The following is a 19007-nucleotide window of genomic DNA, read 5'->3' on the forward strand; positions in this document are numbered from 1 at the left end:
TTATGGGCAAGTATCTATAAAGGTTCTGGGATATGAGCGGGCTTGATTAGAATTTAAAGGGCACAGTATGGAAGGAAAATTGTATGTGGCGGACAAGGGTGAGAGCGTCCTGGGATTGGACGAGCAAGCTGCTTTGGAAATAGAAATACGCCCTGGTAAGCCTGTTTGTGTGGAGGATGGGGAACAAATGCGTCCTGAGGGCAGAGTATATGTGGATTATTTGAAGCACAGATACCCTACATTTTTTTCAGACAAGTTGGGTATGCTGCATAGCTTTTCTCACAAGATTTTACTGAAGGGAATGGCGGGCCTAAGGCCCATAAGGTCAGAAAGGTGCTGGTGTTGGCCAGAGAAAGGCTGAAAGGTGCATTTACCAAGCTCAAGGAGGCAGGGATAATAGAGGAGATTGAGCCCTCAGAGTGAAATATGCACGGAAAAGGTAGGTAAGAGGAACAACAAGGATTAGTCCTTAGAAAACGGACCCTGTGGCCGCCCAGTCACGAAGCCCCTTTCAACAGTAAAGAACGTGGAACCCTGGCCAAGAGAAAACATGCCAGGCTTACATTACAACAATTCTCCCCACTTAATGATGCAACAAAAGGAAAGAAAACAAACAAGAAAATAGGTGCACTCTATGAAGGTAGAGAAGGAAACAATAGATAAAAACAAAATGTTGGCACCATCTAGATCGAAACATTGCGAAAATAATATGCACCAATACCTTACAAACCATAAAGGGGTACAAAGTGATGAAAATGCAACAGCATCTTTGCCTACATCCCAGCAAACGTAGTCTCTCATTTTGACCGGAGGTAACCCGATTCTCGGATCTCGGCCATTCCCAATAGGTCCCTCCACCGCACTGGCCACAGATTCTGCTGCATCACCTCCAACGTTTGCGCACTACGCCACAGCCACTGCAGCTTCCTCTCCACTCACAGCTCCCTCCTCACACGCACGTTCACACTCCTTTAGACCGGCAGAACCACTCAAACTGGGACCCAAACTAGGCTCCAAGGTGAAACCAGATGTGTCGCATGGCACGGACACCATAGGTGCTCCTTTCTCCACCACAATTCTCCTCTTGTTCTATCGCAAACCATCATCCAGAACCACGTATCCAGCGTCCACCTTCACTATCGTCCTCTGGGACAAATACACACTTCCACCGTTGGGTACAAACCTTGGGATCTTCATGCACACACAATCACTCACCTTCCCACCAATGGTTTTCTTTTTTATTTGTTGCATCCCTTGCTCTCTCCTGCCAGACACAAACTCTCTCCAACACCTCACTTCGGTGAGGACTCCCCCCTCAAGTGCAGCCGTCCTCAATCTTGAACCTGCCTTTTTACACCTCATGAGTTCAAACAGTGAACAACCTGTGAAAGATGATGGCTTCCAACACTACACTACACTACACACCTCCACTCCACTCCAATCCATTGGTAACAGCCAGTTAAAATGCCCCTTTCACAAACCTACAACTGACTTAGAGAGACCAGAGGTAATTTTTAACGACCACTTGTGACCAGCCCTCTATCAAAAAATTTTTTTGTTTCGCAATACACTATGTTCACCGGGTCGCTTGCTTCCCCAAATCCTTTCGTGGTTATTTCTTTTTACATTTATGATTAATAGTTGATGAATTCTCATGTACTACACCAATTCATATCAAAAATAGTTATTTTTTTAATAGCATTTCATCAATTACATTTTTTTACTTTATCACATCTACAAATATAGAAAAATATTTTTTACAAACTTTCTCAAGTAATTTTTAGACAACAAACAATTTTTCAATAAATCTCAATTAAGTTATGCACATTCAATATCCTGTAGTAATCAATTATTAAACACTTTAGAAAGATGATAATATCATCAGGATCTGTAGTTTAATCACCTCTTTCATAGAGGAGTAAATCTCAGTCCATAAAACTTTTTCTTTGTACTCATTCACACATGCTCACTTTCATACTGCATTCATACCGTACCCGACATGTTTCATTCCTTTCACACTTTCACGCTATTCACAAGGAAATTCTTCAGGGGTAAAAAATTCTACCACATTCTATTGACATGTACAATTATGTTTGTCTTCTTGTTGGTGATTTCTCTGGGATCAACTGTCAATGAGGTCCCTTTCGTCTTTTCTTACAGTCCAACCATCAGGCGGATAGCTATGGGAAGCAAGTGTGGGATAGTCGAATATTAATGCTCGAGCATCTCCAAGTTGACATTTTTAATACATACAACATTCTGCATTTAATGGCAGCAAAAAGGAGAAGTTGTTACTATTAACTCTTTCTCCACATCTATTCTGACATCATCTGTCTGTCTTGCTGAGTGCAGGGTTCACATGAGTAATCGCTAACTGATAAATCCTTTATCCTCCTTCATAAGGTCAGTCAGTTGACAATGTCTAAACTTATGGCTTTCTCCATGCAAATAATCAATTGTAATTACTTTTTACCCTCAAATTCTGTGTCCACTTTGCCAGGAAAGTCTAATATCTCGAAGGGAATGTTCAACGGCTTCCACCTCTCAGGGACCAATAAAATCTGCCCCTACTCAGGAAAATTGGATTGTTAATAATTTGATATTTTTCCCATTTTCATCTATGATTACTGTCACATGGATCGAATTGTTGCCATACTTATCATACTGACCTAGTGATTGTGTACATCCGATCCCTGATTTTGATAATGGTTAGCTGTTCCCGCAATGCATATTATTGCTTGTAGGACCGGATCAAGTGTTTCAACATTGTTCGTGATTGAGGTCATCCACATGTGTTTTTCTAAAATAGAAAAACACAACGGACACGATACTTTAATTTTTTAATTTTTTAAGTATTCGAGTCATTTAGTACAATTTAGCTTGCTCTATTCATTGGTCTACTCTTACCGTTGTATTCTCTTTTTTCGTCTTGCTCTGTCCAGAGCTCGAGATTTAGATCCTCTTTAGTACATCCACTGTTTGCCCCGCCGATGGCGTCTCTTTTTCTCTTCGTTTTTCAACTTCTTTCCTTTATGTTGTCCATCATCTCTTTTTATTATGTAAGACCTGCCATGTGACCTCGTTGTCACGTGATTCTTAGGCGCAACGTCGTAAACTACCTTTTGTATTTATTCCCCAATTTCACAAACCTATTCATCCTCTCAACTAATCTGTTGGCCGAAGGATTAAATAAGGAGGTCCTGTGATGCCAGATACCCAAACTCTTCAAAAACTCCTGCATGTGGAGCAAGACGAACTGAACTCTGTTGTCAGTGACAATACTAGCCAGAACATCTTCCCTGTCAAACACCCTACTCATAAACTCTATAGTTTTCTCAGTTATCACTCTTTGCAACGCAGCAGCCTCAAACCACTGCGAGGTGTAATCCACCAAAACCACTACAAACCTCAATTCTCCACTGAGCCCACCCATAGGGCCCATGAACGCCAATTTTTACCATACTTCACCCGGAATCTCTACAGGATAATTCGACTGCAGACGCAGCACCTTGCTTTTATCACTCACAGAACAAGCCAAGCCACATGCTCCTTTACAACCACCTCCACCGCTTCATCCATTCCCAGCCACCAGTACGATCCACGCAATCTCCTGTTGGTCAGAGACCTACCCAAATGGCCTTTTTACACCAACTCACCAAGCCTGGGCCTCAAGCTGAGAGGCAGAATTAACCTTTTACCTCTCGTGATGCCCCACGGACCCTCGGCCAACTGACTCAAGATATGCACATAGGCCTTCCCTTCTTCATTAACATTGACATTCTCCCAACCGACACACAGACCCCTCCTTGATCCATGCCAACTCCACGTCTCCCGCACACTCCCTCTCCCACTCACTTTTGTCAACAGCAGGAAGTACACAGGCAACTTGGGTAGTCGTCTCGCACTCTACCTCCTCACCCAGAATGACTTGCAGCAAACGGGACAAACAGTCTGCCATCACATTCCTCGAACCAGCAATGTATTCCACCGTGAAATTAAACTCTTGTAGATCTACCATCCACTTTGCTATCCTAGGAGACACAGACCCCATGCCTTTAGTAGTCAATACATACGTGAGGGGTTTGTGACCTGTTCGGGTCACTTACAGAATACCACACAAAAATGTCCTGAAATGCCTAGATGCCCAAGATGCTGCTAGCGCCTCCCTCTCAATCACTGCATAATGCCTCTCTGCATCTCTGAGAACTTAGACGCAAATGCAATTGGTCTGAACCTCCCGCCCTGCCACTGTTCCAACACCACTTGTAGGCCAACATCACTCGCGTCCACAGTAAGTACACTCTTACTTTCAGATCCAACAAACTCAACGATGGAGCCTTATCTACATCCTCCTTCAACTGAATAAATTCCTCTTGACAATTGTGAGACAGGCATGGTATCAAGAGAGGATACAGACAGATATGTAGATTTTCAAAACCTTTATTTTCAATAGGCAGGATGGGATAATGCCTAACTTAACCTAACTCCAAGGTAGGAATGTTCCCTAATGAAAAGAAAACTAAAGGAAGTTGAAGTCTGTCAGTCAAAAACAAATTACTGTCTGTGTCAACACCTATGCTGCCCTTACTTCTACAGAGTAACAGGGTTTATGGGATTTGGCCAACTCAATAGTGTTCAAAATAAAGTTAATGTGACAAAGGAGGCCCGCTGTAGCTCTGTTCCCCACATTCAAGCTACTCAGGTTTAGAAAGTTCCACAGGCTCTCAGGATTCAACTGGCAACTCAAAAATTCACTTGACAAAAAGTTCATAGTACCTTTTCCTTGTCAGGATTCACCTTTTCAATGGGTCTCTCCGGGTTCCCTCACCCCTAGTTAGACCCTCTTGGTTGTTCTCCAACTTACAAATGTTCAACTGGTTCAATGTTGCTTCCATTTCAAACCCAAAAGTTCAACTCACAAAGGTTTTACTGGAAAAATGTCACCTTTCTCTTGATTCCTTGCAGTATTCCCTTCCCCACTTTAAACCAAGTCCTTTTGACTTTCAGCATCAATATATCAGGCAGTTTCTTTCCACAGCTAGGGCTCCCCTGGTAATAGAGCAGTTGACAAACTGCACAAAACACCCATTACAGGTCACTCACGCAACCAGGTGCCTTACTTTTCTTGTGTCTTCTTATCTTTAGAGTGGGGTCTCTGTGGCGCTCCTGGATCTGTCTCCCGCCTAGAGGCTATCACAATGCTTTTAGTTGTGTCTTCTTATCTCTAGAGTAGGGTCTCGGTGGTTCTCCTAGATCTGTCTCCAATGCTTTTTCAATACGTTTTGCTGATATTCTTTTGGTCAGGTTTGGGAATTTTGCTCCCACTTCGGTGTTTGCACAACACCTCCTTTTCGGATCTCCATTTCCCTCCTACTTCAGGGCTGCGCACAGCTCCCCCCTTTTCACAGAAGCTTCAAATTCATGTAGAGTCTTTCGACAATGGGTATTCTTATCCACGACCACTGTGCAACTTTGTATCATTCCTTTTTGTCAGTTTCACTCTCCACGTCTTTCACTGTACACGGTCGAATGGCAACATTGTATCTCGCTCGCTTTAGTCAAACACACAGGGCTTTCACGTTGCTTGCCTTACGGGTTGCGTTTTCTTCCTTTCACAGGCAACGTACTTGCAGTTAGAGTTCAAGGTCTCACCACCTGCCCTTCAGACACTCCTGGGTCCTGGTTCTGGTCCAGGGAAACAAGCACTTCGTATTCGTAATATGAAAAGGGATTAGCCCGCCACCAGGCTCCCTTCTCTGGACCTTTTCTTGCAGCTGAAGTGGCAGGCTTCTAGCCACACAGTAGTAGGGCGCTCCCTTACGCAAACCCTCAGCGTCTCGGCTTCCTGGTTTTCCCCAGCTGATCCTGGGCAGCCACGGCTCCACAGCTCTCCTCCCAACTCATTCCAACTGTTGAAAGTGGGTTTCCTTTTTATATTCACCCGAGTACTTGATAGGCTACAGATGGGCATAGTTGATCTCAGTTGCCTGACCCTGCCTGGCCTTGTTAGTGGGACATGTCTAATGAGGATGTTGATGTGCCTTGATCTTCAGCTTCCTCGTCTCAGTACCATAGTGGTGTTTTTCATAGGAAGTCTGCACTCGTCTTGACTTCCTCTTCCTCGGCACTCGGCACAGTACTTGAGTGACACTTGGGGGAAGATTGTCTTAATATATCCTATGAAGGCTGAGGAGGGGTTGGGTAGTTTTCTATCAAGGAAGGGGGGGAATACCATGTCTTGGTTCTAGGGGTGTCTTTATGATAGGAAAGTAGTATTGTTGTTAGCTTTCGCTTCCCCTTCTCCATGTTAGGGTAATGTTCAAGAGGGTTAGTGTATGATGGGTCAAATCCTCTCCGATTTATCTTATTACGATGATAATCACATACATCAACCCTGCCCTCTAACCCCCCCACCCTCCACCTCCTACTCCTAAATCTTACCTGTGGTGGCCTACTTACCTCCTCTGTGACTTTTTCCTTGCTTCACGAGTTCCGCCTCCCCAGAAAAGGGTAGAACTTCCACTCCAGGGTCCATTTTGTTTTGTTTTTTAAAACTTTATTTGTCCCCCACTTTGCTTTATACAGAAGCAGGGGACACCCCCGCAACCCTCGAATTTCCTTAATGTCGATCAAAGGGAGCTCCCTTTATTCGACATTTTCAGAATTAATATTTTTTACACTGCCGTATTCAGCATTTTGATGCATTCGTTTTTTCTTTCCTCGATCTTTTTGGGTAATACCTTCTTTCACTCAGGTACCCTCAGTAAGTGAGGTTAACAGAGAAGCAAAAGATTGGGTCTCACTGTAGTTAAAAAAAGGGTTTTGCTGTCCTGATATTTTGTCTTCCCTAACTTTCCTCAGAGGGTGAATGTTTGTCGGAAGGTCTTGGGGTAGGGTGGGACATGCCTGACAATACCCTACAATAGTAGAGGGAGGGTAGGATGGATTGGGGCAAGGAACGGGAGAATACCATGTCTCGCCCTCTGGCACTCTCTCTCTCTCCAGTCCCCAGGGACCCTCTACTGAAGAGGGAGTTTGTTCAATCTTGCCTCCACCCCCTCCCACTAAATTCATGACAAGACGAAAGGCCAGAAAACACTGCAATCATCCATTCTATTTTGGACGAGTTCCTAATGGACCGATGATCAATAAATATGTTGAGAGGTATGCCCTCAGTCAGCCATACAGACCAGGTGTGGTACAAATCTATCCATGCGTGAATGAAGAGCGGCAGGTCATGATCAGAGACACCTATATGGACAGCCTGGACTAAGCACCAAGAAGCCATGTTGCTAATGTCGTTAGAGATACCACGACATAGCAGCATTAGACATGAAGCACACGTGCAATCCGCACTTCGTGACGCAAACACACACTCAAATACATGAACAACATGAGCGCACAGTTCTATAGTTAGAGGACAGCTACATATACATACTGTTATTGCTTTTATTATTTTTGCCATTATCCAAGTGCAGCAATGCAGAAACAGCAAGGCACAAAAGATCTTGAGCAAAGCTTGCTGATGCTTAAACGCAAATAACCCTATGGAACTGGAGGAGCACCTATGGAACATGACAGAGCCAAGTGTGACTAACCTATGGAAGATATAGTATAGTGTGGAAAAAGTAGAAACCGCATTATAAAGTTTAGGAAAAATTACAGCAGGTCTCAGACTACTGAGCAAGGGACGAGCTGATCTGATTGAGGCTGGACAAAGAGCAAGGCGTGTGAGACAGGACCCACAGCCAAGGTCAAGAGATACGGATGGCATTCCAATCCCCAGGCGACAAAGGGACCAGCTGCAGATAAAGGGAATAAATCCTCATAATTCGAAGCTGCAGAGCTCAATTTCGTGGTCTCCAAACATGTGATACAGCTGAAGCAGACAAAGGACAGTGATCGGTGGTGAGAAAGGAGAACCAATACCAGGCATACAGACACAGACTGCAACAAGTATGGCACTGAGCAGGAGAATATTCTCGTAAGGCAAAGGTGGTGCACACAAGTTACAATACAGACACATAGTCATTCTCATCACCTTGTAAAGGTACACAGTGAGCTGCGAACCGTTTCAGGTCCCAGGCCTAGGGACGTCAGCTCTAGCCAATCACAGTTCAGTACTCTAGGGGTGGGTAGCAACGTGCAAGAACCAATGGTAAGTCCACAACGCTGCAACAATGTTATAGTTAGTGAATTGGGGATGGAACAGGCAAGCCACCTGACATGGACGAGCCAGTAGAATAATATATATATGTACCCATATAGGTTATTATGCTCCTGACGGCCAATCCCACGCTACAATAGGTTTTAGGAGAAAGGCCCAGGTAATGACGGAGTAGTGACGTATTTTTTAGACAAAAGTGGCAGCGTGCTATTTACTGTGACATGCTGAAATTTTCCTGAGTTCTTGTATCGATCCCTGTTGGTTTGGGCTGTGATAAACCACAGTTTCAACTTGCCATTGATTGAGTCCTCCGTGTATTCTGGGTGAGGGTGTTGGGCCCTCCAAGTCCCCGAACTTCCAGTATCGCTATGGCATACCTGGGAGTTCTCCCCAACACTACACAGGTGATCCTCCATCGCTTCTCCATCTCCAGGGTCAGGATCCAGAAACGATGGCCTCCCTTGGCCACCTAAATAAAGAATCCCTCGGGACTACATGCAAGAACACCCTCTGGTTTGTCACACAATGCACCAACCACTCAAACCGGACATTTTTCTTCAATAATGCATGCATGCACACAGTCTTTCCCGCATAGGACGGAATTAATTTGAAGCAGTACTCAGTCATTCCCAGGAACGACTTAAGCTGCTCCTTATTCACAGGAGATGGTGCACCCCTCATCACCTTAACCAAACCTTGCTTAGGTTTTATACCATTCACATCTAATGTGTGTCCTAGATAAGTAACACTGCGAACACCCACCCGACATTTTGCCAATTTCACGGTCAAACCAGTAAGCACCATCTCGTATTCACTCCAATCCTTACCCAGATCAAAATATCACCTTGGAAATAGCTCACACCATGCACTTCCCCAAACAATGCCGAAATAAACCGCTGGAAAACAGCAGACGCCAAACCAACAAAATCTGTTTGCTCCAAATGGCATGACAAATGATGTACTGGTGGCCGGCAATGGATGAAGAGGTGGTTGTAAAGGAGCGTGTGGCTTGTTCTGTGGGTGATAAAAGCAAGGTGCTGCGTCCGCAGCCGAGTTATCCAGTAGACATTCCGGGTGAAGTATGGTCAAAATTGGCATTGGACATTATGGCCCTATGGATGGTCTTGGTGGAGAACTGAGGCTTGTAGTGGTTTGGTGGATTAAACCTCACGGAGGGTTGAGGCTAAAGCATTGGAAAGAGTGACAACTGAGAAAATGATAGAGTTTATGAGTAGGGTGTTTCACAGGGAAGGTGTTCCGCCTACTATTGTCACTGACAACAGAGTGCAGTTCATCGTGCTCCACATGCAGGAGAAGTTGAGGAATCTGGGTATCAGGCATCACAGGACCTTCTTATCTAATCCTTTGGGAGGATGAATAGGTTCTTGAAAGGGGCAAATCAAATGGCTGTTGGCAATGGATTGGAGTGGAGTGGGGTAGTGTCAGATGCATTAGTGTCTATAGATGTATGCCGTCATCTTTCACAGGTCGTTCACTTTTTGCACTCATGAGGTGTAGAAAGGTAGGTTCAAGGTTGAGGACGGCTGCTCTGGGGAGCCGAGTCCTCACTGAAGTGAATATGTCGGAGGTGTTGGAGAGAGTGCATTTCAGCAAGAGAGAGCAAGGTTGCAGGAAATAAAAAAGAAACCCGTTGGTGTGAAGGTGGGTGATTGCATGCACGTGAAGAACCCAAGGTTTGTAACCAAAGGTGGAAGTGTGTATATGTCCCTGCGGATGGTAGTGAAGGTGGGCGCTGTATACGTGGTTCTGGATGATGAGTCATGATGGAACAAGAGAAGAATTGTGGTGGACAAAGGAGCACCTATGGTGTTGATGCCAAGCGATACATCTGGTTTCACCTTGGGGCGGGAGCTGTAAGTGGAGAGGAAGCTGCTGTGGCTGAGTGTGCAAACGTTGGAGGTGATGCAGCGGAGTCTGTGGCCAGTGCAGGGGAGGGACCGGTCGATAACGGCCGAGTTCCGAGAACCAGGTTGCCTCCGGTCAAATTGAGAGACGTTTGGAGGGGTGTAGGCAAGAGTGCTGTTGCATTTTCATGATCTAGATAGAGCCAACATTTTGTTTTTATCTATTGTTCCCTTCTCTACCCTCTTAGGGTGCCCCTATTTTCTTCTTTTCTTTCATTTTGTTGCATCATTAGGGGGGAGGGGTTGTAATGGAATTCTGGCGTGTTTACTCTTGGTCAGTATTACGCGTTCTTTACTGTTGGAAGGGGGTCAAAGGAATAAACCTCTTTCTTCCTCTTACATGCCTTGTCCGTGTATACTTCAGGTTTCTATTTTGTCACAATATTTAAAAACATTTCCTACATTGTCATCAAAATTGCCTTTAGTATTGGCATTGGTGCAACACCTTTTCATCAACATATGCATAATTGTGAAATTTTCCTTTCAAGATATTTTAAAAACGATGCAAACGCACAGAGTAACAAAAAGATGAGAGAAGAGTGTCTGATGGCTCAGGCCTCAGGGTAAACTTAGCATCCATCCAGGTTTCGGAAAGAGATCTATGAGTTGTGTGTTGAGAGCAGAAGGCATTTGTCGCCAAAGAGGACAGGCTGTACGTTGGGTGAAGAGGCGTGTGCAGTGTTCTATAGACAATCGACCTACTTGTAGTATTCGAGTCTAAAGGTTAGTGGGTAAGGTTGGCACAGGTTGTGTAGTGAGACATCAAGGAGCAGAAATGCTATCATAGCCATATTGAATAGAAACGTGTGATAAAGGCATGCACTTATGAATAAACCGTCATGACAATTTTGATTGACTCATTCACTTATTTTTTTAAAAAATGCTTGAACTATATGAATGCAAGTACCAAGTAACGCAGACCATGTTCAATATTAATAGCATTTCTGCAATAAACAGCAGTTTCTAATGTAATACTGTTTGTGGAATTTGTTTTATCAAGAGACATAGCATGGTTATTACCAAGTACAGTGTGCTCTGTCAGTTCTGGGAATCCTGTGGAAATTACAAACGTAAGAGGTCATTGGTTAAAGGCAATGCCTGTTACAGTCAACCTTGAGGCCTTCCCCAAACTTCTCACCTGGGCGACTGGAAGCCGAAAGGGGCACCCTCAAACTTCTTTAACACCGCCATTAGTCGCTGGTATAAGCCTGCCTATGGCTGTCCGCGGGAACACCGGTACTTGTCCCCCCCCCCCGCTGACTGCGCCAGGACGGCTGCCAAGCTCACACGCCCGCTGCAAGGTCTCCATAGCAACCCAGCGGGCAGCGACGCTCTGAGAACTTGTCAAGCCACGAGAAGTTCTCTGTGCTTGCTGCGCACAGCTCACCGTGCCGGTGGGCGTTTCCACTTCAGGACGGCGGCCATGTTAGGTGAGGATAAAGCTTCAATGGGTGGTCTATGGCAACATACAGTGAAAGCTCGTGTTCTAGAGGTGCCTAGTGGCATGCTCCTAGTATTACCTCTATGCAGGATGGCTATTGCTCGCATTATTTACCGGTAATCTTCATTACTCCTACTCCTCCTTTTTTATAGTACTTATCTTTGAGGCCCCTGTCTCCCTCACAGAAACCTAATTTCTCTTTTGATATATAAATACCTCTTACTTACCCATAATCCTCAGCGCTTTAATTTGGCTGCTGCTGGATTGGATCAGAACCCAAACCCATTGATCAGAAGACTCACTGCCACCACTGCAAACCCTTTCAACTGCTACCTGCTGCCCATTATGGTGAAGACCCTGTGAAACCAGCCCTACTGTGACAAGTCCACACAGACCAGACACATAGCGCTCAACTCACCCGCTTTTGGCAGGTGTCACCCGCCTTGCAAAGGGCTGCCTCACCCGCCAAGCCTCCTGCACGCCCATTCATTTCAATGGGCGTCTCACCCGCCAAAAACAAAATCGGGTGATTTCACCCGCCTTTGCAAGACAAATGGTTGAGAGCTATGCCAGACATACATGCCAACACTCCCGATTTAGACGGAAGACTCCGATTTTTTTGTTAAAAATACTGCTATTTTTCACCTTCTCCCGCCTAAAATAATTATTTCCCCAATCCATTCCTATGGGGAAATTGTTGTCTCCCGATTTCTCTGTAGAAATCTCCCTCCCAGGCATGTCAGAATGTTGGCATGTATGTGAAGATCATAACCCAAGACTACATACTCAAACCAAGAAGGTTGAGTAATGAGGCTGAAGCCTCAGTATCCAAAAATCACTGCTGATTGATAAAATCTATCAGCAAGAAGATAGGCAGCTCATGGGGCAGACCCCCGCCAGTCTCCACAAAGTGGCCCTCAGCCTGGGCAGCCCAGGCCGATTGATTTTCTTGTGCATGAACACTCATGGATTGCATACATGCCAACATTTTGCCACAGCTGTGAGGGAGATTTTGTAACAGAAATCGGGAGAATTGAATCTTCCTATTGGATTGAATTGGGGTTAGTATTATTTTAGGAGGGTGAAAATAAAAAAGACCAAATCAGGAGGGTTGGCATGTATGGGATTGTGCACGAAACAAATGGCTCATCTGGCCTTTCTACTGGGTTAGGACAGGATGAGAGGGAGATTACGGCTGCTGGCAAAGTGTTGGGCCGCAATTAGGAAACAAATGGAGAGAAGGGCTCTGCATGTCTCTCTCCTGCCTTACAAACAGGCGCTTAGTGAAAGAACTATTCATGTTTCTTACATAACACAATGCCCCTGCTGCTCGCGTTTTGCTATAAAACTAAAAACTGTCAGAGGTGGGCCCTGTTGAGGGTGACTGACGCCCCCGCGCGCTTCGCCGTAAGCCCCAGCCCCAAGAACACAGACCAACACGTCCGTCTTGGTTCGGGCTTCCCAGTCGCTCTGATGCGGCCGGGAAACGCCCCGTTTATTTATACTGCACGCGACGGCGTGCAACGTCACGCCGCCGCGTGCGCGCCCGTCATCGGGCAGCGCCACACTCCTCGATTTTCGGGGAGAACCAACAACCATCATTAAACTCTTCACTGCAAACTACAAAACACTGCTACTGAAACAAGTCATGAGAACAATGGGACAACACAAACAAATCACACAAACCCTGTCCCATGAGCACCCCTTTATTAGCATCCACCCGGGTCCCCTTAACTAGACTTTCTCACCCTCGGGATTCTCAGCCAATTGTCCCAGCACGTAATCGGTGAGGCGAGCTGGTTTCCCTCGCCCAGTCCTCTAGGGGTACCTCCTGCTCCCCTCCGGCACGGGTGATCGGTCCGCCGACAGACCCCGCACTGGGGACTCCGGCATGCAGGGTGGGTCTCCCTCATTCTCCAGGACTCCTCCCAGGTCCGGGTCAGGAGGTGGGTCAGTTCTGGGGTCTCTGATCTTTTTGAAGAAACTCACGTTCCGCGACACTTCCGACCGTCCATCCGACGCCGTCACCATGGAGCCCCGGACAGCCACGACATCCAGCGGCTCAGGCTCGTACGGCAAAGAGAGTTTCCCATGCGGGTGTCGATTGCGAATGAGAACCTCATCGCCCGGCTCCAGCTGTTGTGGGTGAAGCCCCCTCCGCATGTTTTCTTGCTCAGTTCTTGCTTTCCGGTCCATCTCGACCCGTTGGTCGTCAATCACCGCAGGTTCCCGCTCTCCGACCTCCGGCAATATCCCTCGCGGACATCTCCTGAACATCGCCTCTGCCGGGGCCACCCCCGTGGACGCATGTGGCGTGGTGCGGTATACTCTCAAGAATTGGTACAGGGCTCTCTGTAGGGACTGCCCCTGGCCTTGGGCAATTCTAAATGTCTTATTGAAGGTCCTCATCAGGCGTTCTGCCTCCCCATTCGCTCGAGGCCACAGGGGCATGATCTTTCGGTGCACCACCCCGCAGCTCACCATCAGTTCAGCAAATCGTTCACCCTGAAAAGGCGCACCATTGTCCGAACATAGCGTGTGAGGAAATCTGTGAGCCGCAAACAACTTCTCCACCGCCACCACCACGTGTTCAAACGCCACGGACTCCACGAACTCCACCTCGGGGTAGCGGGAGTACTCGTCCACCAGGACCAGGAAGTGGGTGCCCATGGTGGTGGACCCAAAATCGGCATGAACCACCTCCCACGGATGGGTCCCCCTCGGCATCGCCTCGATGACCGGCTCCCGCTGTAAGGGCGATGCTGCCTGACACCAGACACAGGCCGCCACAAACTCGTCCACCTTGCGTTCCAGCTCGGGGAACCACACCTTCATCCGGAGGCGGGCCTTGGTCTTGGCGGCCCCTTGGTGGCCCCGGTGTGCCAGCGCGATCACCTCACCCACCTTTGACTGGGGAACCACAATCCGGTCGTCCCGAAGCAGCAGGCCCGACGCCGAGAAAGACAGTTCCTCACAAACCTTCCATAGTTGTTCTGGACCAGTCCGGGCCTCCTGAGTGCGTCCTGCCAGGGCCTCAAGCGCTGACTTCCAGGAGCCCTGCTGCATGGACTGTCTCAATACTTTGAAGCACTCATCCTGTGCCGCCGCAGCCTCCAGCTCCTGGAGAGGCATGGCATTCGGCGTGGCAGCCTCTACCACGACCTGGACATGCTCCTCAGCTTCTTGCTAACAGACGTCACGATCTCCTTCTCCACGCGCTCCGGGGTGTTTGGATAGATAGTCAGCAGCGTTGTTTACCCCTGGCCGGTAAACCAGGGTCACCCCATATTCTAAGAGAGCCAGCATCCACCTCTCAATGTGTGCCGGCGGTTTGGATGACGACCCCGCTAGGATCGGCAGCAGAGGTTTGTGGTCAGTGACCACCGTCACCGGGCGTCCGAGTACATAAAGCCGGAAATGGCGACATCCCCACAGCACCGCCAGAGCCTCGCGCTCAATCTGCGAGTAGCGTTGTTCGGCGTCTGACAGCGCCTTGCTGGCATATGCGACTGGCCGGACGCCGACATCACGGTCAATCTCTGTCAACACCGCCCCCAGGCCGAATGGGCTAGCATCAACGATGATTTCCAATGGTAGGGCGGGATCGAAGAATGACATCGTGTCCTCGGCCGTGAGGGCGCCCCTAATGTCATCGAAGGCCGCCTGTTCCAGCGGACCCCAATTCCAGACGGTGTCCTTTCTTGTCAGGGCCCGGAGGGGCTCAGACCTGGATGCCAGGTTCTTGATAAGCCGGCCACAGTATGTGATCATGCCCAAAAAGCTTCGCACCTCCGACACAGATTCCGTTGGTTGGGCCTTCTGTATGTCCAGTACCTTTCTGGGGTCAGGAGACACCCCCTCCTTCCCTGAACACAAACCCGAAGAACTCCAGGGAGGGGCGCAGAAATTCGCACTTCTCCTTATGTAGTGTGAGTCCCAGCGACTGCAGCCTCTCGAAGGTTTTCGCCAGACGCCTCAGGTGGTCCACCTCGGTCCTCGCGAAGACCAGAAGGTCGTCGCTTATGTTTAGGACGCCCTCGAGGTCGGCCAGGGCACCCCGAATGATGTTCTGGAATACTTCCACGGCCGAGGACACCCCAAAACTCAACCTCTTGTAGCGATACAGTCCCCGGTGCGTGGTGAAGGTGGTAATGTACCTTGAGTCGGGGTGCAGGACGACCTGATGATATCCGGCCCTGAGGTTGAGCTTCGAGAAGAACCGAGCGAGCAAACCTTGAATCAGAACGCTGCCACTGCGAAGGCATTTTGACTTCAACACAAAGCAATGCCACAAGATGAAGTTGTAATCCCACAGATAAATTTAGCACACAAAAAAATGCCGGATTCACAGGGTAAAACATGCCCCAGCACTGTCACTGCCCTATGGTAAGAGCACCCTGCAGCTGTACCTGTACAATTGAATCCGCTGAAAATAACAAAAAACAAATTCAGTAGGAAGGCAGGAAGGAAAAGGGGTGATGTGGGTTGGCAGTGGACACTGGTGAGGGTTGGGGGGGGGGATGCTATGCAATGCTTTACCTGATTCTAGAGAGCAATTGGAAGAAAGAACCTTGTTTTCCACCTTTGTGCACCCTGGGGTTGTCCCATGACCAGTGTACATCATGTCATTTTTAAAAATTGAAACGAGACAGAAACCCTGTGCAGAACCTTGATATTAAGCGTAACCCTTTTGCGACGGCACTAAAAAGAGCATACTGGTTATCTATAAAAATCACTACTATTGAAGGCATAACTATTCCAATTTTGATCCTGAAGCCTGGCGCCTGCTGCTATTAGGCCACGCCTACACATGATAGGCCACGCCCATTTGCCAGAGGGGGGGGCCCCCTCGATTTCTCATCCCATTTAAATCACTGATCCTTAGTTACAATTTCCCAAACTGGTTAATGGAGCCTTCCAAACCCAGGGTGGGCGAGGCCATACATGCCAAAATTCTGCTGCAGCTGGGAGGGATGTTTTGTAACAGAAATCGAGAGAATTGAATTTTCCCATTGGATTTAATTGGGGTTACAATTATGCTAGGAGCGAGAAAGTAAAAAAATAGCCCAATTTTTCTGTAAAAAATGAGGAGTCTGTCACCCAAATCGGGAGGGTTGGCATGTATGGGGGAGGAGGGTCGTCAGTGCTGTGACAAGGAAGAGTAGGACTAGAAGTAATGAAGATTACCAGTAAGTTATCGGGGCATTAACTCCACATCCCTCTTCCTTATCCCAGTACATACCTTTGAAGTGTACTCAAGCAGTAATATGTGTAAGGGACCTAACGAGACACTCATTTGACTAGGCATTGATGTATTTCAACACTGATTCATTTAAAAAACACCATGATTAATTGCTCTCTACCAACCCCATTTATTCTATAAAGACTTATAAACAAGTTTTGGATCTGTCCAGGTAGCTGCCCCACATATCGCCCCCCAACCCCCGTGCCTCTGTAAAGAGTGTTGGAGTCCAACTTCTCCCCAATGGGTCCCAAGAAGCCCAGATCTCTGCCATCTGCAGTCCTGGGTTTGGGAGATTAAAGGCTCTAAGGAAAATGATTTCCCTGCTCCCTGCTGAAAATCGGATAACCCTGGTGACATCCACTGTAATTAGTTAATTGGACTACTGTAATGGCATCTATCTGGGTCAACCCAAGTACCAGATCCAGCGGATGCAGGTTTTGCAGAACACTCGGCTCGTCTGGCACTTGGGGAACCCCGCTTGACTCCTTCTCTGCCTTTGTTACACCGTTTGCACTGGCTCGCAGTGGCGGCAAGCATAGAGTTTAAGATTTTATATGTAGTCCATCGAGCCTTCCATAATGTATGCCCTCCTTTTTGGAAAAATAAACTGCAGAAATACTGGCCAATGAGAAATCTGCACTCTAATTCTCATCAGCTCCTCAGGATTCCCAAATATTGTCGGAAACATCTAGGTGGTCGCTCCTTTTCTGTGTTGGCACCCAGCTTATGAAATGCCCTCCCTGTTGACCTAAGAACTTTGTCTGACTATTCTTTCTTTAGGCGAGTCTTGAAGACACATCTGTTCAACCATTTCCTCCCTTCCTGCTAATCCGTTGCCATATAGTACTTTGAGCCTGCCCCATCTGCTCCCGTTTAGCGCCTACATGCCCTTTTGGGCCTTAGTTGTTCATTATAATTTTTAAATATATAGAGAACCCCCTGAGCATCTGCCTAAGAAGCGCCATGCAGTTAGTCAACCTCTTCTGCACATGCTAATCAAGATGCCTCAAATGCCATATTTATAAAGGTTTTTATTATACTGTTTAGTCCGAGATCAGCAGAGCGCTGTACAGAGTGTGGGTAGCCAGTGTTTGGGCTGGCATCTTTTAACAATAGCATAGTACTGTCAGTTGAAGTTTGTGTGTTGGTATGTGCATCCATTGGACTTAGTCTTTCGTCAGGTGTTGTTGAAAATGGCATGTTTTGAGTGATTTGTGAAATTGGAGAATTGTCAGGGCATTCTGAGCCAGCACTGTTATCAAATTCCAGAGGGTGGGTGTGTAACAAGAGATGGATTGTTTGAGATTCCTCTCTTTGTGCACAAGTTATGATTCAAACTTGGTTGATTTGTAGTACAAAGAGTGTGTGCCACCAGATATGCAGAGCTCACCCGTCAGGTACACTGATGTGCTATTTGTGACTGCTTTATAGATGATACACGCAGTCTTGAACAGTATCCTGGCTGGGAGAGGAAGCTTATGTAGTTCATATAGGATGGGGCGGATTCAGTCAAATTTCCGTGCACCGGTAATAAGAGATGCTGCAGCAGGGTGGAATGCTTTAAGGGGAGCCAAATGAGCAGTTGGGAGCCAGGTCAGGAGGGCATTTTCCCCCATCGATGTGCAAGACCCCAAGGGCCTGCAGTACAGTCTGGAAGTTCTACAACAGGATGATGGGTTTGACTTTGCAAAGGGTGGAGATTCGGAGCCAGGCTGTTTGGGTTGTATTGGCCATGTGTTTCTGGAAGGACAGGCTGCTGTCAATGGTGAAGCCTGAGGAGTTTGCTGAGTCCAAGAGTTGTGGGTCAAATTCTTCTAGGCGTATATCATTGAGACTTTGTTATACAGGTTGTTGTTTAGCGGGCGGACCAATGAGGACAAATTCAGTCTTGGATGGGCTTAGTTTGAGGTAGGCAGTTGACGTCCAGGAAGGACTGATATGATATGATATGATATGGCATTTGTAACGCGCCTATACACAAGTGTTTCAAGGCGCGACGAGGTGGGGGGGAACAAGGGGAGACAGACAACGATCCTACTAGGCCAGGTGTCATTCAGATTGCGCAAGTGCAAGGGTAGAGGGGAAGGGAAAAGTGCAGGGGGGAAGCTAGAGGGAAAGGTGCAGTACAGGGTTATAGCATACAGGATAAATGACAAGGGCCAGCTGGTGGCAAGTGCGAGGTAAGTGCAGACAAGTGCTGGGAAGGGGGGGCTGTAGGGATACAGACAC

At 47.3% G+C, this 19007-nt stretch overlaps 1 protein-coding gene across 1 annotated transcript in view; it reads right to left on the bottom strand.

Annotated features, from left to right (window-relative positions):
* CIMAP2 (ciliary microtubule associated protein 2) overlaps window positions 1–11524 on the bottom strand; it is a 690070-nt gene extending 678546 nt beyond the window's left edge. Inside the window, exon 1 of the mRNA XM_069642119.1 lies at window positions 11231–11524. Within this exon, the coding sequence (XP_069498220.1) occupies window positions 11231–11283 (53 nt within the window). The 5' untranslated portion in view covers window positions 11284–11524. The remainder of the gene's footprint in view (window positions 1–11230) is intronic.
* Between the last annotated feature and the right edge of the window lie 7483 nt (window positions 11525–19007).

This window comes from Ambystoma mexicanum, chromosome 1q, assembly GCF_040938575.1.
Source record: "Ambystoma mexicanum isolate Mex_15411 chromosome 1q, UKY_AmexF1_1, whole genome shotgun sequence".
NCBI classification, from domain to species: Eukaryota; Metazoa; Chordata; class Amphibia; order Caudata; family Ambystomatidae; genus Ambystoma; species Ambystoma mexicanum.